The sequence below is a fragment of the Crotalus tigris genome, unplaced genomic scaffold (assembly GCF_016545835.1).
Source record: "Crotalus tigris isolate CLP2741 ecotype Arizona unplaced genomic scaffold, ASM1654583v1 scf7180000024364.846960, whole genome shotgun sequence".
NCBI classification, from domain to species: Eukaryota; Metazoa; Chordata; class Lepidosauria; order Squamata; family Viperidae; genus Crotalus; species Crotalus tigris.
Genome location: NW_024100532.1, coordinates 354975 through 373144, shown reverse-complemented (window position 1 = coordinate 373144; position 18170 = coordinate 354975). Strand labels below are relative to the sequence as shown.

General features: G+C 37.4%; 1 protein-coding gene and 1 long non-coding RNA gene across 2 annotated transcripts; one reads left to right on the top strand and one right to left on the bottom strand.

Annotated features, from left to right (window-relative positions):
* Positions 1-1358: 1358 nt before the first annotated feature.
* On the bottom strand, positions 1359-2062 carry LOC120301021. Its single transcript, XR_005554804.1, has 2 exons — positions 1871-2062; positions 1359-1730 (listed from the first exon to the last, which is right to left on the bottom strand). It is a non-coding gene; the product is annotated as an uncharacterized LOC120301021 (long non-coding RNA).
* Positions 2063-2092: 30 nt separating this feature from the next.
* VPS25 (vacuolar protein sorting 25 homolog) lies at positions 2093-14729 on the top strand. The gene is made up of 6 exons (XM_039327676.1): positions 2093-2242; positions 4719-4864; positions 5935-5988; positions 6237-6325; positions 8812-8887; positions 10880-14729. The coding sequence occupies exons 1-6, from the start codon at positions 2193-2195 to the stop codon at positions 10990-10992; spliced, it is 528 nt and encodes a 175-aa protein (XP_039183610.1). The 5' UTR covers positions 2093-2192; the 3' UTR covers positions 10993-14729.
* Positions 14730-18170: the final 3441 nt, after the last annotated feature.

Sequence of the window (18170 nt, the reverse complement as noted above, 5' to 3'; positions counted from 1 at the left end):
ATGGAAAGGTCAAAAGTGAAAATATGTGTACACATGAAGGAAGAAAAATGTAAATAAGAAATAATGGGGCTATAAGGACAAATATTTTAAAGAAGAATAAGGGGGAAATGTAAATATTAGATTACCGTTACGTAATTGCTGTAAAAAAAAAGGAGGTATATATTGTGTGTGTGTGTGTGTGTGTTATGTGTTGCTTTGTTCTGTTTTGTCTTGTTGGTTAAAAATAAAAATTAAAAAAAAGATAAGAAGAAAGGCACACTGAATTGAAAAACAGGAAAGAATCTATTGTTCTAGAAGGGGGACATAAATATCCACAGAGTTTAAAATAACCATTTAAATGTCTATTTTTTCTTATTATTATTGTATTTGTGAATATGATTTAATGTTATCAGGAAATGTGTATCAGTGGACCGAAAGAGTGTAACCTCATAGTACCTCAGACAATGGAAAAAAGGAGGGATGTAGCCGCAGGGGACAGGACTGCATAAAAGACGGAAATATTTTGGGTTAAAACTTTGGAGAGAACCAAGCTTTGATAGCTTTTTTCCCCACTTATTGCAATAAAAGAAACAAAAGGCTTCACTGTGTCTTGGCTGATTATTGGTCAGGCGAGCTTGCCTCTGGTCACGAAGGAAAGTAGCCAGGAGCACATAACACCATCTTTCCTGGGTGTTACTTAAAAATATATATATCTGCTACCATCTCTCTTTTTGCAAGCCAGAGATCAAAAATGAAACCCGGATATGCACTGTAGATCACAGCTTTATCTTCAATATGTTTGCTTTGCACTTTGGGCATTGGTTAGGAGTACTTTATTTCTCAATTAAATTAGGGCCCACCTATGTTTTTTTATAGACTGACCACTACCACTATCTTCCAAGCATTCAGTGGCAGAAAGAAAAGTTGTGATCTTGGTTTTTTTTCCTCACCTTGAGAGAGCAGTGTTGTGTGTGAAGGCAGGTACTTGCAGTATACAGAAATAATGAAATATTTGAGCTCAGATAGAACTAGAATCCAGACCCTTAAAATCAATAGGACTTACAATCCCCCGTTTCAGGCACTCTTTGGGGACATACAAAAATCAGTAGTATCAGTAGTCTTTTTGAGGTAGAGCTATCATTCAAGCCACGTACCACCGACTCAGCCCAACCCCAGAATCCCCTGGCAAACATTCCCAATTATCTACCTTATGGACTAATCTATCAGGTGCTACCCTCGACTGGGCTGCCCCAGATGGACCTACTACTTGGCAAGAAAATGGAATGTATAAGTTATAGGACTCCGTTCAGCATCCAGTCCACGGTTTACTTGTAGGTCATGTGTAGATTAAGTTGATTTAAATGGACCCCGGGTATTTCAATTTGCTCTTCCCAATTTTTATTATTTCTTATTGATCTGCAGACAGTATTTTTTTTAGATTCCTAAAAAGTGGAGTCTAAAAGAAAGAAAGAAGAGACTGTACTTGAGGATTCTGATTTTGATTGTTGTTGTTGTTAATTGCGAAGTCGTGTCCGACCCATTGCGACCCCATGGAGAACGTTCCTCCAGGTCTTCCTGTCCTCTACCATCTTCTGGAGTCCATTTAAGTTCACACCTACTGCTTCAGTGACTCCATCCAGCCATCTCATTCTCTGTCGTCCCCTTCTTCTATTGCCCTCAATCTAAAGAACAGGTTCAGAGACGTCTCCCGTTAGTTTCGCCGTTGCAAAGAAATGTTCAGCTCCGCGCGACTGCAAAAACAAAACAAAACACACCAGTCTGGGACTAACATTGCTTCGTAGCTTTTGCAAATAAGGTTTAATGAAACCTTAATGCACATACTCTGTATCAAGTCACGTTTTGCTTTGAATGCAGACGGGGAGCGACTCACCAAAATACAGAACAGAGTATACCGAAAGAAATTACACTGCTTAGAAAACGTTCCAGCGCACTAGACCATTTAAATTCCAATAGCGGCTAGTTGCAAGCTGACAGACCGTGAGCTCCACTTATCCAAAACAAATCTCAAACAAAATTTCAGTCGCCACAACCAAACCGGAAGCTTCTACTTTGTATAGCTCTATTGACGCGTCCTAGGGTTGCATTTCCTTGGAACCCTTTAAAGGACCTTGCAGGAAGGGAAGTGGAATGATTTGTAGGACGGACTACAAGTTAGTCCTCCAAGGCGGAAGTTCCGTTCGGCCTCAGCGGCGATGATGAGTTTCGAGTGGCCCTGGCAGTACAGTTTCCCGCCGTTCTTTACGTGAGTCCTGGGTCTTCCTCAGTCTAAATATTCTTGGGCCTTGAGATTAAGGAGCTCGTTCTTTTCTTCGAGGCACAGTGCGGGCTGCACGTGCTGGAGGTGCCCTGTCGGAACCGTGGTTTCCGTAGAAAGAAAATCCTCCTCCTCCTCTTGCCTCGTTTTGAGCGGAGCGAGACGATCCACGACTTTTGCTTCTGGTCTTGTCTCGAGAAAAGGATTATCAGATTCCGCTCCTGCTGCTGGTTTTGTGTCTGTGTGTGTTTGTGTCTGTCTCTCGCTCTCTCTCCGTGTGTGTGTGAGTGAGTGAGAGAGAGAGAGAGAGATTTTCCCCCTTCCCCCCAATTGACGGTACTGAACTGCCAGGACCATTTGAATTAGAGATTTCTGGAGGAAACTTTGTATTCGCGCATTAATTGAAATAAACAGTTCACTGAAGGAACTCCTCCGCCCCCGTGGCTGATCTATAACTTAGAATAGCATAACCAGCATGACTAGTGATGAGAAGTATTGGGAATTGTTCAACGGGTACAAGCTATCAGGTTTCCCATCCATGTATTACTAAATCAGAAAGCCAAAAACACTTAATTTGATTAACACGATTAATTTTTTTCTGTAATCCGTTTTGAAACAAAATTAAGATTTATGTTTGCATTCAAAATGGAATGCATGACATGGCTTCTCTATGGTTGTCTATGAATGTCATCTGTGTAATGCATTTCATACGGAATCCTTTTTTTCCTCACAAAAACATTCCTTTTCCCAAGGATCTAAATTTGAAATAGTCAAGTAGAAAAACAGCTGAATGAAAAGGCAAATGATTGTATGGGATATATTGGGAAAATGTGTACTTTAAACATGGCTAGTGTTGGGAGTAAGAATAACAGATTATGTCAAAGATTTTGAAAAAAAAAGATTTCAAGGAAACACTAAGATTTTTAAAAAGAGGATTTTAGGCATAGGAGATCACAAAGAATGGATGGAGCTAAGATAGAAGTAAAAGATTTGGAAGAGTATGGTTTGTATAGTGAGAAAAACTATAAAATAAGATAGGAGGAAAGCTGTGGAATTTTAAATATGAAAGCAAATAATGGATTTGAATCCTATTACGGATTTTGAGGGACTTCCTCTGATCTCCATTGATGAAAGTTTGATTGTAAAACTTAGAATACAAATAGTGAAGATTGGGGTGCAGTCAGAAAGGAGAGTTTTGGATCAGTGTGGGAGATGGAGGTGAGTATAGCAAGAACCAAAGTTTTAGTTGAGAGGAAGGAGCATATATTTTCTAAGGAGAAGAAATAGGACTTATCAGTAAAACAGATCTCTCTCCTGCTAATATTTCCATACTGTCTCTTCCACATAGTAGATAGAATTTGAGTGATACAATGAGGTGGAAATACTAATTGAAAAGAGGGAAATAAACTAGGGAGAATATTAAATAATTGTTAAAGGATATAGATATAGGGTGATGCTGTAATTGTCTGCCAAATAAATAGTAAAAGGGAAGAACATGAAATTGTGAGAAAGAATCAACTATCTGGGAACATCGTGGCATTAGACAGATTCAGCCATCTGGGCACTGGTTAAGTTAATTGCAGATATCATTAACCAAGGATAAACTGTCATAAAAGAAAAAAAGGCAGAAAAGAAGGAGTGACAAAATAACAAAAGATTTGGGAAGAAACTTGGGGCCTTGGAGCTAAAAACAAAACTGAAAAATAAAGGAAAGGGAACTGGAAACAAGAGGAGGAAATCCAGAGAACAAGAACATTCTCAGAGTACAAGAGATAAGAAAAATAGATGAAAGTTATAAAGTTTAATTTTGGGGATTCAGCACCTGCCTCAAATAGATGATAAATTGGAGAAGCCTTTTGCCACCATCCTTTGATAGCCACAAACAATCAGTTAGAAAAACAGTAAAAACCCTCTAAAAGGAAGTACATAAAATACTTCTTGCTCATCAAATCCTCATCTGAATTGATAACACCAATGGTTGCTAACACCATTATCCCCCCTTTTTAAAAAAAATGTGGACTATTTCCAGTCAGACTGTTGGATCCATGACAATATTTGGGTGATAATGGCTGCAAAACATGTCAGTGTTTTAGGCTGATTAAACTGGCAATCATGCATATAAAAACTGGGTTGGTTAAATTATTTGACTCTGGACAATCTTATTAAAAATTATAAATCAAATTGATAAATTGTTTTATGGATGTTTGGAAAAATCAAAGAACATATAGCTTTGTTGGCAATTATGGAAATTTCAACTCGGGTTATTTAAAACAACAGGACTAATTTGAGAAGTTGGATGATTTTATTCAGATTTTTAGTCAATTTAATATCTAATCTTCAGTAAAGTTACAAAATTTGGGGTATGATTCTGGAAGTTCTATTTCTTGATTCTCATTTGGCAGTTAAAAGTACTGAGCTTCTGAGATGACAGCTTCTTTTACATCTGTTTCCTTTTTTGCTTTAGGTTGCAGCCTAACGTGGATACAAGGCAAAAACAGCTGACAGCATGGTGTTCCTTAATGCTCTCGTATTGCCGCCTCAACAAGCTCTATACTATGACTGTTCCAGAAGCTCAAGAGAGCCCACTGTTCAACAATTGGAAATTGCAGCGTATCCTTCCTCTACTATCATGAGTCTTCCTGACCTGCCTTGGTGAGGTGCCAAGGAATTCATGCAACTCCTGATGATATAAGAGTTGGCTTTTTTGTCGGTGAAAAGTTCAAGTTTGAAGCAATACAAGCTTGTAGCATTAACCAAATGTGCTATTGGTATGGTCCTACATATATGTATGGTCCTACATATGATTTGTGAAAAGTACATAGAATAGACCTGCCTTCTAACATAATTCTGTTTTTTAAGTAAACCGCTTTGCTTCACCTTACGTTAGAATAATACAAGGTTTTTTTAAGTTCCAATGAGGAAAATAAGTTCTTAATTTCTACAGATGTTTTGATTTTAATTTCTATTTAAAAATGCTATTTTCTGCTCTGAAGTCACATAAAATGCCTTAATATTGATTTCCCTGAGCTGTGTTAAAAACAAAATGCTCAGGTGTTGCTTATTGTTGGCAAGATTATATTGGTGACTTGGAAAAGAAAAGATTACACAATTATACAGAATATCTCTCTATTTGATGAGGAATTTTACATATCAAATTTTCTATAATTTAGTTAACTGTTACTGTAAAAAGTATAAATGCTTTCTTTACAACAGCTTTACTAGAAAATAATTTTCCACTACAGTGCTTTTAAATTTGATTTTGTTAAGACATTGATTACTAAATTTTCTGATGTTCCTGTAATTTTTAAAAGAAGCTGGTTTTTTCCTAATAGGAATTTTTCATAGAATTTCAGATACTTTATTCCTATCAACATCTTATATAATGAAGTGTAATTACAACTGCTGCCAGCTTCTTGATGTGCTTATACAGTCAACATTCTGGGCTACATAAATAGCCTGTTCATTCTTTCTAGTTCTATGGCCGAATACTACTCATGGTTATTAGCTGCATGGTGCATTTGATGGGAGGATTATTAGTATATGCTGCATCACAAGTATGGTGATTTTTTGAGGTTACATTAATATCTTGAACATTGCAATCCCAAATCTTGAATTTCTTTTGAGTTAAGTAGTTTATCACATTTTATCCTGTGCTTAGTATTTTCCTAACTATGGAACAGGAAAACTCCCACTGGAATCCATCCTTGTTGTGTTAGAGGAGCTCAGGAAAAAAGGTAGGTTTGAGGGTAACATGCCTATCTAATCATAAATATAATTAACTGGCGATATATGTGTCTCCTTCATTTCATTAAGATTAACATCAAAGTAGGTGTGACACAACAAGCAGCCTTAAGGGACAGGATGCAGTCTTATCTAGAGGTAAATCAGGCTGCTGGGACAGCTAGGGCTGAATCCATTATTTATATTTTAAAAGGATATTTTTAACACATTGATAATAGAGATATTTTATGTTTCATTTCAGGGAATCTTGAATGGCTTGACAAGAACAAGTCTAGCTTTCTTATCCTGTGGCGATGTCCAGAGGAATGGGGCAAGCTAATTTACCAGTGGGTAAGAGCAATACTTTTTATGGTAACAGTGCAAAATTAATTAAGCTTTGGTAGAAAATGATTTTGCAAAAATACATTGAAACAGTTCCTTTCTCTCTTCCCAGAATCTGAATTTCAGCAGGAGCCCACAATTCTTTTCTATCATATCTCCACCATCACAGCACAAAAGTGTTCTGCCTTTTATCATATTTTTAAATGAAAATTTAGATGTCTAGGATGTGGAATTCCTGGAATAATTTTGTGCAGCTGTGACAGTACAAAATACCTGCAATCATAACAAGCAAACTTTATATTATTTTTCTGTATAGCTTTGTAAATCTTGAATATTACAACATTTTTAATGTTAAACCTATGGTAGTTGTCAAGTTGTTAATCATTTCACAGGAAACTTGTCTCTGAGTATATTTCATAATGCTAAAGTTTATCTTTTAAAGTAATACATGGATAGGAATCCAAAAAAAATATCAATAGCTTTTATTCATGTGAGTCTGTGTAGATGAGATTGGTATATAATATATATCAATATATCAATATGTATATATATATATATATATATATCAGATATATCAGATAATCAAACAACGAATCAATGAACACCTAGAGGCAAACAAAGTCATTACTAAAAGCCAACATGGGTTTGTCAAAAATAGATCATGCCAGACAAATCTTATTGCATTCTTTGACCAAGTGACAAAATTAATGGATCAGAGGAATGCTGTGGACCTAATTTACTTGGACTCCAGTAAGGCATTTGATCACAACCTACTACTTGATAAGATAGAAAAATGTGGGGTAGACAGAATCACCACCAGATGGATCCGTAGCTGGCTGACCGGCCATATTCAGCGAGTAGTCCTCAATGGAACTGCATCTATATGGAGAGAAGTGTGTAGTGGGGTGCCCCAGGGCTCTGTTCTGGGCCCAGTGCTCTTCAACATCTTCATCAACGATTTGGACGAAGGGATAGATGGGGAACTCATCAAATTTGCAGACGATACCAAGCTGGCAGGAATAGCCAACACTCCACAAGACAGGCTTAAGATACAGAAGGATCTGGACAGACTTGAACACTGGGCACTAACTAATAAAATGAAATTCAATGGTGAAAAAAGCAAGGTTCTACATTTAGGCAAGAAAAACCAAATGCACAAGTACAGCATAGGTGGCACCATGCTCAGTAGTAGTAACTGTGAGAGGGACCTCGGGGTCCTAGTAGACAATCACCTAAAATATGAGCCAGCAGTGTGCTGCAGCTGCCAAGAAGGCCAACACAGTACTAGGCTGCATTAACAGAGGGATAGAATCAAGATCACGTGAAGTATTAATACCACTCTACAATGCCTTGGTAAGGCCACACTTGGAATACTGCATCCAGTTTTGGTCACCACGATGTAAAAAAGATGTTGAGACTCTAGAAAGAGTACAGAGAAGAGCAACAAAGATGATTAGGGGACTGGAGGGTAAAACATATAAGGAACGGTTGCTAGAATTGGGTATGTCTAGTTTAACAAAGAGAAGGACAACGGGGGACATGATAGCAATATTCCAATATCTCAGGGGCTGCCATAAAGAAGAGGGAATCAAGCTATTTTCCAAAGCACCTGAAGGCAGGACAAGAAACAACGGGTGGAAACTAATCAAGGAGAGAAGCAACCTAGAACTGTCTTCCTGACAGTCAGAACAATTAATCAGTGGAACAGCCTGCCTCCAGAAGCAGTAAATGCTCCAACACTGGAAGTTTTTAAGAAGAGACTGGACAGCCATTTGTCCGAAATGGTGTAGGGTTTCCTCCCTGAGCAGGGGGTTGGACTAGATGACCTCCAAGGTCCCTTCCAACTTTTTTATTAATTAAATATCTGAGATTTTTATCCTAAAGCCATGTCTTCAGAAGTTAGAATGCTGACATTGAAAAAAAAGGTTTTTTTGTTGCTGTTCCCAGTTCTACAATGGTTTTCTCAGGAGGCTTCTTTGCACATGATTTTTTTCAGTTTTTAATTGTTTTCCAGATGTTTTGGGTATATTTTATTACTAAGATGTAATCTATTTCTTACAGTGTTTATTATGTATTTTCATGTTTTATTTATATTGAATTGTTGTGAATATCCTTAGCACAGTGGTTCTCAACCTTTTTAATGCCGCGATCCCCAACCGGTCGTAAGTCGAGGACTACTCAACCGGTCGTAAGTCGAGGACTACTCAACTGGTGCAGCACCATTTGCAGAATGGGACTTTTGGCGGGATTAGCAGGGCAGAGACAAAAGCCAATAGAATAAAAGGGAGTAGCACAGCTAAGGAAAAGGGGAAAAAATGGCGGACTGCGTTGTTTGGCGACCCCCGTGAAATGGTCGTTTGACCCCAAATGGGGTCCCAACCCACAGGTTGAGAACCACTGCCTTAGCAGAACAAAAAAAAAATTGGAATATAAAACTCATAATGGTATCAAATATCAAGTGTTGCTTTCTCTACCTGCCCCCTCCCCATTTCCAGGTTTTGAAGAATGGATTGACAAACTCGGTTTTCACACTCTATGAGTTATCCAATGGCGAGGATACAGAGGAAGAAGGTGCATTTTCCATTATAGTGATATGTAACAATGTCGAAAGAGACATAAATTGTTTGTGTTTCTTCTGTCTCATTTTTAATCCAGAGAACCTTTCTTGCTGTCCACATTCTTCTCCTGCTGAATTTTTATAGTAAATGGAAGACAGTTTTCAGAACAGCAGAGCATATACTTCATATTTTTTAAATCTAATTGGATTTTAATTCTTACAAACTGGATTTCTCTGATTAATTTGTTTCCATTTATCAATGAAATGTCGGGATAGGGATCATTATTTTGACTGTGTTCCAGATCAATGAACATGCCTTTATTTTGGTTCCGTTGGTGCTATGCTAAGTAATGAAAAAAGAAAGACAATTTGGGAACTGAAATTTCTAAGCTTGTTTTGCAACAATCTACCTATGTAATCCTAACAAGTAGGATTACTTATGAAGCTGTACAAAGGTTTTCCTGGCAACAGCAGCCTTCTGCTGTTAGAGCAGAAAATGTGAGTCCAGGAGGACTCAACTTTCTTGTCTCAAATGATTTATATGGCTGTCCATATCAAGTACAAAACTCTGGGTAGCTTACAACTTATATTTATATTAAATTAAATAGAAAATACATACAGCCTTAACCTACGCAGGGTTTTAAAGAAAGAACCAGAATCTTGAATTGCACGCAGGTAAACTGTAGCCAGTGCAATTTGCAGAACATTACTGTCAGATGTGCTCAGGTAGTCAGTACCATTAATTGCCCATGCCCAGTGTGTAAAAGTTCTAGCAATGACTGTCACTTTTTTTTTTAAGTAGGACCTGTGAGTTCAGGATGACCCTAGAGCAGGTACTGGCTCTATCTGAAGCAGTGCCATTCCATCCAGAACTAAAAATGGCGGGTCCTGGGACCAGAAGGTCCAAAACCCCAAATCCACTTAGTCTTGCTTGAGTTGAGCTGTCCCATCCAGGTCCCCATGGCCTCTAGGCATTTAGACAGAACTTCCATAGCTTCACTCAGGTGACCTGGAGTAGAAATATAAAGCTAAGCGCTTATATCTCACCTGAAACTGTCTGATTGCCTCCTCCAGTTGCTTCATGCAGATGTTAAACAGGAGGAAAGAGTGCCAAACCTTATAGCACCTCACAGTAGAGTAGAGGCTGTGGCTAGATCTTCCTTCTCCATCAACACTGACTGGACCTAACCCCAAAAGAAGGAGGAGAACTAGTAGAGAACCATGCCACCCACCCCAAATCCCAGGGCTGATCTGGAAGAATACATGATCAGTAATATAGAATTTATTGAAAGTCAAGAACAGCAACATCTCCGATGACTGTTTTTTAAAAAAATAAAAAATAAAAGTATGTTTGGCAGGTATATTGTTTTTATACTTTTTTTTTTTTGCTGTACATCACCCAGAACCACTTATGAGATGGGTGGCCATATAAATTTAAACGAACAAAGAAATAAATGGACATAGTACCCCCATTTTGTTTCTACAACAGGTCATCCAAAGATAGTCCTTTTTTGCACTTTGTATAACATTCTTATGCCAAAGCAACAAGATAGCCTACAGACTGTGGTTGGAAAGTAAATTTGCAATATTGGTGAATATCTCATAATATGTGGTTGGAAAGTAAATTCTTTTGCCTAAATATTAAATAACTGAATTGGTTATGCTGTCCTAAACTGGGGCAATGAGCCTTCGAAAGGCAAGAATATCTCAGCATGGCTGAACAAAACTTTTGTGAACATTGTCTGGCATTGCTCACAGAATATCAAGCCTTTCTTGATAATACTAAACATTAGATATTTAAAACAATTTTTTGAATATTGCATTTCATGCAAATGCTGCTGTGTATATACAAATTCAGAGAATTAGCAACATATCTTTTTTGCATTCTCTGTAAGTTGCCATCAGTAAATTGCCACCAGTTCTGTCCTCAACCAAATTTTTGTATTACCTTGTATATAAATCATGGGTGACTTTCTCTCAACCAAGGATGTTTTATTCTCTTCTAGAATTCCATGGTTTGGAAGAATTAGTACTTCTTCGAGCTCTGCAGGCTTTACAACAGGAACATAAAGCTGAAATATTCACTCTGAATGATGGTCGGGGCGTCAAATTCTTCTAATATAGATTCTGCTTTGGCTTCCTAGTATGACTGTACAAAAGTGTTCTGGGTTTAAGAGCTTCTCTCTGCTCTGCATTGAAGGCTGAAACAGCAAACTGTATCTTAATGGCTCAGCATTTGACTTCATTTTCTTCTCTCTGCGGCTTCTGCTTCTTATTGCATTGTGACGATTTGAATAGATTTATGGAGGAATCAGAATGTTCTTTGTGCTCATATGACACAAAACAACTATTGGCTCTTGAGTTTGGCCTTCCAAATTGAAGCAGATAATAAACCCTGCTGCTTGCAGCAATGATTTGGGGATAATTTGGGAATCAAAATGCAGTACTCTCTCCAGTTGGGCAAGAGGCCACGTAGACTGAGCTATCCAGTGGGGCATTAAAGACTTTGGACAAATTAAAGTATACTGTGTTTATAGAAAAGTCCTCTGTGTTGGCTTATCTCTGTGTGTGCTTTTCTCACACCAAGGGGACCTTCAAATCTCTTCCATCCCCATCCCCATATTGTTGTTAGTTTCATGTCAGGCCTAAGTGGAGGTCAGTTGCCTCCCCGTGGAGTTCAGCAATGTTGTTTTTTCAGAAGCAAAAAGTTGAGGGAACTATACTTCTTCATTTTTAATATTTATGAAGAAGCGTGCACTCCCTTATCCAGAAGTAACTGTCTGTGTTCGGTTGGTTTCATCTTTCAACACTCTGCACTTTGTCTGGAAAATGGGCATTTACCCCTAGATTTTTTTTTAGCATCAGTGTCCTGCAAGTTCATTATGAAATAAAATCTTTCATTTGAATCACATTTATAAAACTAAAAAAGTGAAGAAAACTGTATTGAAAAAAACTATTTCTTCTGCTAAGGCAAATGGGGGGAAATGGTATTCTTCAGATATTTTTGTGCAACTCCTAGGATCACTTACTTTGCTATACACTGGTGCAACTTTTGGGAATGTATTTGATGTGTCTTGTTTAGATCAGGGTATGAGACAAAGGATTGATAGGTTTGTAAAATTAACTTATTTTCCTGAGTTTGTTTTAGATATGCTTAAAACTGAATCAGTTGTATTTTTCCTAGGCGTCCTGTGGATAACCACATTAGGTAGCCATTAGTGAAGGTAGTACTTGATGAACCTCTGAATTTGTCAAAAGATTATTATTTGAATTTCATGGACCTTTCCTTAGCTTGAAAAGATGACAGATCTCACCAAATGAGGAAGAATAATTAGTTAATCAAGCGTGACTTTCCAATAAGGAATTCAGAGTTCATGCAGATGGAAAGAGATGTCTTAAGCTTGAAGCAGAATTTACAAAGCAAGATCTTGGTCGTTACCTTTAAAGCCCTACACGGCACGGGTCCAAGGTATCTGGAGAGCTGTCTTTCCCTGATGGGACAAGCCTGCTCCACTTGTGCCAATGGAGGAGGTCTGCTACAGATCCCATCTGCTAACATTGAAGCAGGCAGGATCAAGGAGAAGAGCTTTTTCTGCTCTGGTCCCATCCCTGTGGAACATTCTTCCACCAGAGAGGAGAACTGCCCTCTCCCTTTTGGCCTCCCGGAAGGGTATCCAAACTTGGCTTTGCTAGTTAGCCTAGTGCCCTGAGTTGGAGCACTCACTGTTGGAGGTGGCTGAAGAGTAAGAAGATCTCATTCCTGTCCCATTTGACTCTTGGCTCTTATAGGCACAGTTCTTAATAATATTTTAATGTTGATTCATTTTAATTATTTTTCACCTGTTCAATAATTTGTAAGCTGCCCAGGGTCACCTTGTAGGGGAGATGGGCAGCATAGAAATTTAATAAATAAATAAATGGTAAATTACAGCGTATATTGTCACATAGGTTGTGTTAGAATTACATTTTGATCTTAGAAGAATATAGTTGCTTTAAACCTACATTCTTCTAAGAGTTGGCTTTAGGAAAGCAAGTATGGAAAAGTTTACTTGATCAGATTTTCCATCACAAGCTTAAAATTTAACTGTGATAGAGGCATGGAATAGAAGTGTAGATTTCAACTGGCATGGGGTGTTCAGTTTGCCTCTTTTTCTTCTGCCACATTTAAACATTGTTGAACAAAAAAAACCATGATAGTTTTATAAGAATTTTACTTCTTGAAAACCAAATGGCACATAATATAAAACTGCTCCAAAGCAAGAAAGTTTCTTCCTCGGGCAACAGTCTTTTGACCCTTGGCCCTTTGATGCCATGCGGTCCTTAGTTAACATCCATGAATATTGAGAAAGAGAATTATAAATATGGGTCTCTTATCTTCCTTAGATGCTTGCCTCCTATTCATATCATACCCTGATAAAGTAATTCATCCTTTTGCCAAATTTTTAATTAAGTCTATGACTATGGAGCTCTAGTCTGTCTATCCACAAAAGCTTTGAAAGAGAGCAAAAGAGATAACTGTAGCAAGAATGTTTCTACTTGAGAAGAGTAACTGGTTTTCATAGTCCAAAGACCTATCCTGGCTTTTGGGTATACTGTTGTCTCAGCTCTGCCATACTACTTCAGACTTCCTCCTTCATAGATATATTTCAGCTAATATTGTATGGTAGAGTTCCAAATCATCACGTGCAGATATTTTCTCTTGTTTGTTGAGAACATAAATGAGAAGAGGCTTTTGGGTCAAATTACCAGAGCTTTCCTAAATCTTTATATGGCTGTTAAAAATAAGAGAGATAGAGGCAAGTACAGGCAGTTCTCTGGACCCACTAAATATTGAAAATATACCAATAGATTATTAGAACTAGAATAATCTAATAATTGCTTTCTTCCAAAACAAGTTTCTAGGGTATTTTTTTACTTTAAACTAGAATATGATGTTGGTGCAAGTAGCCTATTTTTCATGAAAAACTATAACACTATATTATGACAATAATGATAATTTGAATACTGACATCCTTAGATCTTAAAAATAAAGCTTTCCTAATCTCTGCCTTCTTGATGTTTTTGAGAAAGAATTGTTTAAAAGGGGGAAATTATTCTTATATCTTTTATTTATAATAATTGCCTTGTGAATTTGAAAAATCTGTTTTAGTTAATTAGATAAACAACCTCCAATGGTATTCACAAGGGTTAGGCAAAGGAGGGTCAGATAGATGAAAGTCTGCTGCAGCATTGTATTGCAAGGCCTGTCCCTTTTTTGTGTATGTGTTGCAACAGCACACACAACCAAAGGGAGCACAGTATGGCTAAAGCATCCTTCTAAAAGTATCATAAATCCCATGCAGAGATGGAACATCTTCAGGTACCTGATTCATCACTATACTTTGAAAACTCTGCTCATAAAAAAGGAAAAAAATAAGCATACATAACATAACTTTTTATTATTTGTTTTTTGTAAATCTCTAGAAACTGCAAAAATACCTCAGGGAATATATAAGATGATGGTAGTTCTAATATAATTAAAATGAATAAATGAAGCAGTATGATACTATACTAATTCTTTAGATGATTACTCTGGCCTGTAGGGGGACTGTGACTTTCTGTAAACATGTCTTCAAATCAGCTGTACATCCTTTCAAGGAACGTATTTGCATGGAACCCAGAAACAAATCTTCATGCAATTATTGTTTCTAGCATTGTGGTGTTCTAAGCTTTTGAATGAATTTATGCATCTTACCTATTTATCTGTTCGCTTATTTTCTGAACACACTAAGTATAATTTAGCCAGGATAAGCATACTTGGGTTGCAAAATTGTGTTATTGTATCTTTAAATGGAAATAAAAACGGAGTACGTTTTAGATCTCTGCTTCCATTTAGTGGTTGTCTGGATTTTGCAGTTCAGATATGGTAGTCCTATGTTTAATATTTACTACTATCATATTACAGCATTCTTTACTGAAAATTCTTGAAATAACTAGCAAACAGGGATGACTTTATCAGCTTCTTTTCCTTTAGTCAGTATTCCATTAATTTTACAGCTGGTTGAGTTTTTCTATTCCTTCTCCCTGCTTCAAAAACAATTTGAATAACCATTGTGGACTGACATGAAGACCATAAAAACTGATATAAGGGGAGATAATCTTTCTTCCACTCTTTGTTTTCAGAGGAGAATTTCACAGGGTGAGAGCAAAATGGAGCCACCAAAGCTATTAATTAACAGCATTACAAATTAGTAAGCGCTCTTATACCCCCATCATTTTGGAAGAAGGACTAGAAGTATTTAACCATGACTTCTAAGTCATGCTTAATGTAAGCCATAAAACAGGTTTTTTTTTTGTTAAGAAACAAAAGATCTATTTTTAGCCAATAGTCCTGGTAGTCCTGGTTTAGCAATCATAATTGGGACTAGCAACTCAGTCATCAAGCAAAGCAGTCACTAAGTGAAACTGCAACTGTGCTTATGATCTTACTTAAGTTTTCCTTTGCTTTACAGACTGTAGAAGGTTGTAAAGGTGAAAATGGCTAAAATTACTTTTTCAAACTGCTGTAACTAAATGGTAGTTAAACAAGGACTACCTCTACTAAATTGTGATGTGACTTATGCATAGGTTCTCAAATTCTCAAATTATAGGTTGGAATCCTCTGGGAGAATCATGTCCAAGTCAGCAGAGAGTCCCAATTTTTTTAAAATGTTGGCTCGGACATGGTTGTCAAGTCCAGATTACTAACTACAATAAAATAATAATCATGGGATGTTGCCCAAATTAATTTATCACCATAAGGGATCAAAGTATTACAAAATTTGAGAATACTGAGACTGTGTTTTTTAGACAAGATCATTAATAGCTCTTACTACTATTACCCTCAGTTATAATTTTCTAAGCAAGTTATCTAGCAATTTTATTAAATTGGCTATAAAATCCTCAGTACTCCACTAGCATTTAGATTTCAAATATTATAAAACCGGAGAAACTACATTTATTTAAACTTAAGCTACTTGAATGCTTTCATCTGGCATCAAATAAATATATGATGGTTTTTCAGGTTTGAAGAAGACACACTGTTGTATAGTTCATCTTGAACATGTAGGTAGCTCTGTAGTTCTAGTTTGGAAGTACAGAATAGGTTAATGGGGGCACTAGAAGTCAATTGTTGCAGTAACTGGATTGCTTTTTTGTGATATTATTCACAATTTGTACCAGTTTTCGGCAGCACCTGTCTTCAAAGTCATTGGAGGCCTCATAGTGTATCCACACAGATTTTGTCAGCAGTTGCAGTTTCTATTTCTCCTAAATGAAAGTCACAGTGAAGTATATTTTCTTTCATAGCACGTTTGTAGCATTGGCATGGCCTCTCTAAGCAGCTCTTTCCAGACTTCATTATACTATACAGCAACTGGCAAGGTGGTCATCCATTCTGAGGATGTTTCCCAACCACCTCATCTGGGCTCTGATAATCAGGGACACAATGCTGAAGGACCATGTGCAATCCAAAATCTTCACATTGGAGACATCTTGCCAATAAATGCCAAGGATAGAGCTTCAAGAGAAATTTCTACAGTTGTTTGATGTACCTTGTGTACAGAGTTCAGGATTCACATATAGGAGAGATGGGATAATCACAGCTCTGTAGCCATTCAGCTTTGTGAAGATACAGATGTGTTGCTTGAGCACTCTTATACATATCCATCCTGGCTACCTTTGCTGATCCTGGAGCCAATTTCTTTGTCCAAAAACCCATCGCTCAAGATGATGTTTCCCATATATTTGAAACTGTTCACATTTGTCAGGTGAATGTCTTGGAATTTGGAACAGACTGATAAAGCTTGTTCAAACTGATAGGTCAAAGAGCATAGCAACCTCTGAAAATTTGTTCAGCATTACAAAGTTCATTGTCTTTGTGCACCTGGAGTGCAAAGTCATCAGCAAAGAGGGTTTCCTAAGTGACTGTATGAGGGACTTTGTTCAAAGATCAAAGAGAGCTGTCTGATTGGTACTTAAATTAATTCTCCTTTATCCCATGAAATGGCAAATGCAACTGATTTATCACCATGGTAAAGAATCTGTCCATTCTGTCAAGGAGTGGCTGAATCAATTTCATGAATTTCTTCAGCCCTTCATAATGGTTCAGAATGATCCAGAGAGCCTCCCTGTTAACAGTGGCAAATGCTTTTATCAGTTCAATGAAAACAGAGTAAAGAGGTTTATTCTATTTAATGCACTACTTCTGAATTTGCTTTATGGGAAATAACATTGCGAATATCCATTCTGGCCAGAAGCCACCTACACCCTGGGAGGTTCCTTTCTGAAAAAGTGACAAGTCTGTTCAAGTTTATGATGGACAGCAGTGTGATACATCTGTTTTTTCTGTGATCTGATTTGCTTCTTATTTTGATGGCCACAGTGAAGGCACTGAGGAAGTTGTCAGGTATTTCCACAGACCAAATGTCTTTCAAGATGTCTTAGAATGCCAACCTATTGCTTTATTTAAATTCATCTATGAGTTTGCATTCTTGATTTCAGTAGAGGAAGGCATGTCTAAAGCATCCAAAACTGGCAGCTGAGGAATCTGCAGTATGACAGTTTGATCAATTGTGGATGGCCTATTGAGTAGGTCTAAAAAATGATACATAGATAGACAGACAGACAGCATTGTCTTTTTTTAATTACTGTGGACACATTGGCACACATTAAAAATGAAATTTTGTTGCTTGCTCTCAAAAGTGTACACATGCATAACACACATTTAAACAGGCTATATACAATGTATGTATAAACCTACACCCTTACATATAAATAACATATAAATATTAATCACTGTCCATCTTGAATACCTAAAGGAGGAGGAAGCTTTAGAGTTCACAAGGTTAATACTGTATGGAACAAAACTATGACTGAATCTGAATGTTCTGCTTCATATACACAGAGCCTCCTCCCAAAAGGTAACAAGAAAAACAGGTTGTGAGAGGATGTGTAGTGTCCCAGACAATCTTGAAGACCCTGCTCAAGCAACACTTACATTCTATGTCCTGGATGAAAGGGAGGAAACTGCCAATTATCCTTTCTGCCATCCTCACAACTCTGCACTGCCTTCCTGACTGAAGCTGTGATGCTTCCAAACCAGACTGTGATGCTATATGACAGGATGTTCTCGAACATCCCTCTGCAGAAAGTGGTAAGGACGGGGGAAGGAAGATGTACTTTCCTCATGTGATGCTGAAAATGCATTCACCAGTGTCTCGCTGTTGAGTGCCCAAGCCAGCCTATTCATTAATTGCACATATTCAGTCCATTGGTTTT

Bases quoted from the DNA above. Each gene is read 5' to 3' on its own strand.
- VPS25 (XM_039327676.1), top strand. From the start codon at position 2,193: ATGATGAGTTTCGAGTGGCCCTGGCAGTACAGTTTCCCGCCGTTCTTT. The intron at 4,865-5,934 runs GTATCCTTCCTC...ACTATGGAACAG, and splicing joins CAACAATTGGAAATTGCAGC to GAAAACTCCCACTGGAATCC. The intron at 6,326-8,811 runs GTAAGAGCAATA...CCCCATTTCCAG, and splicing joins GCAAGCTAATTTACCAGTGG to GTTTTGAAGAATGGATTGAC.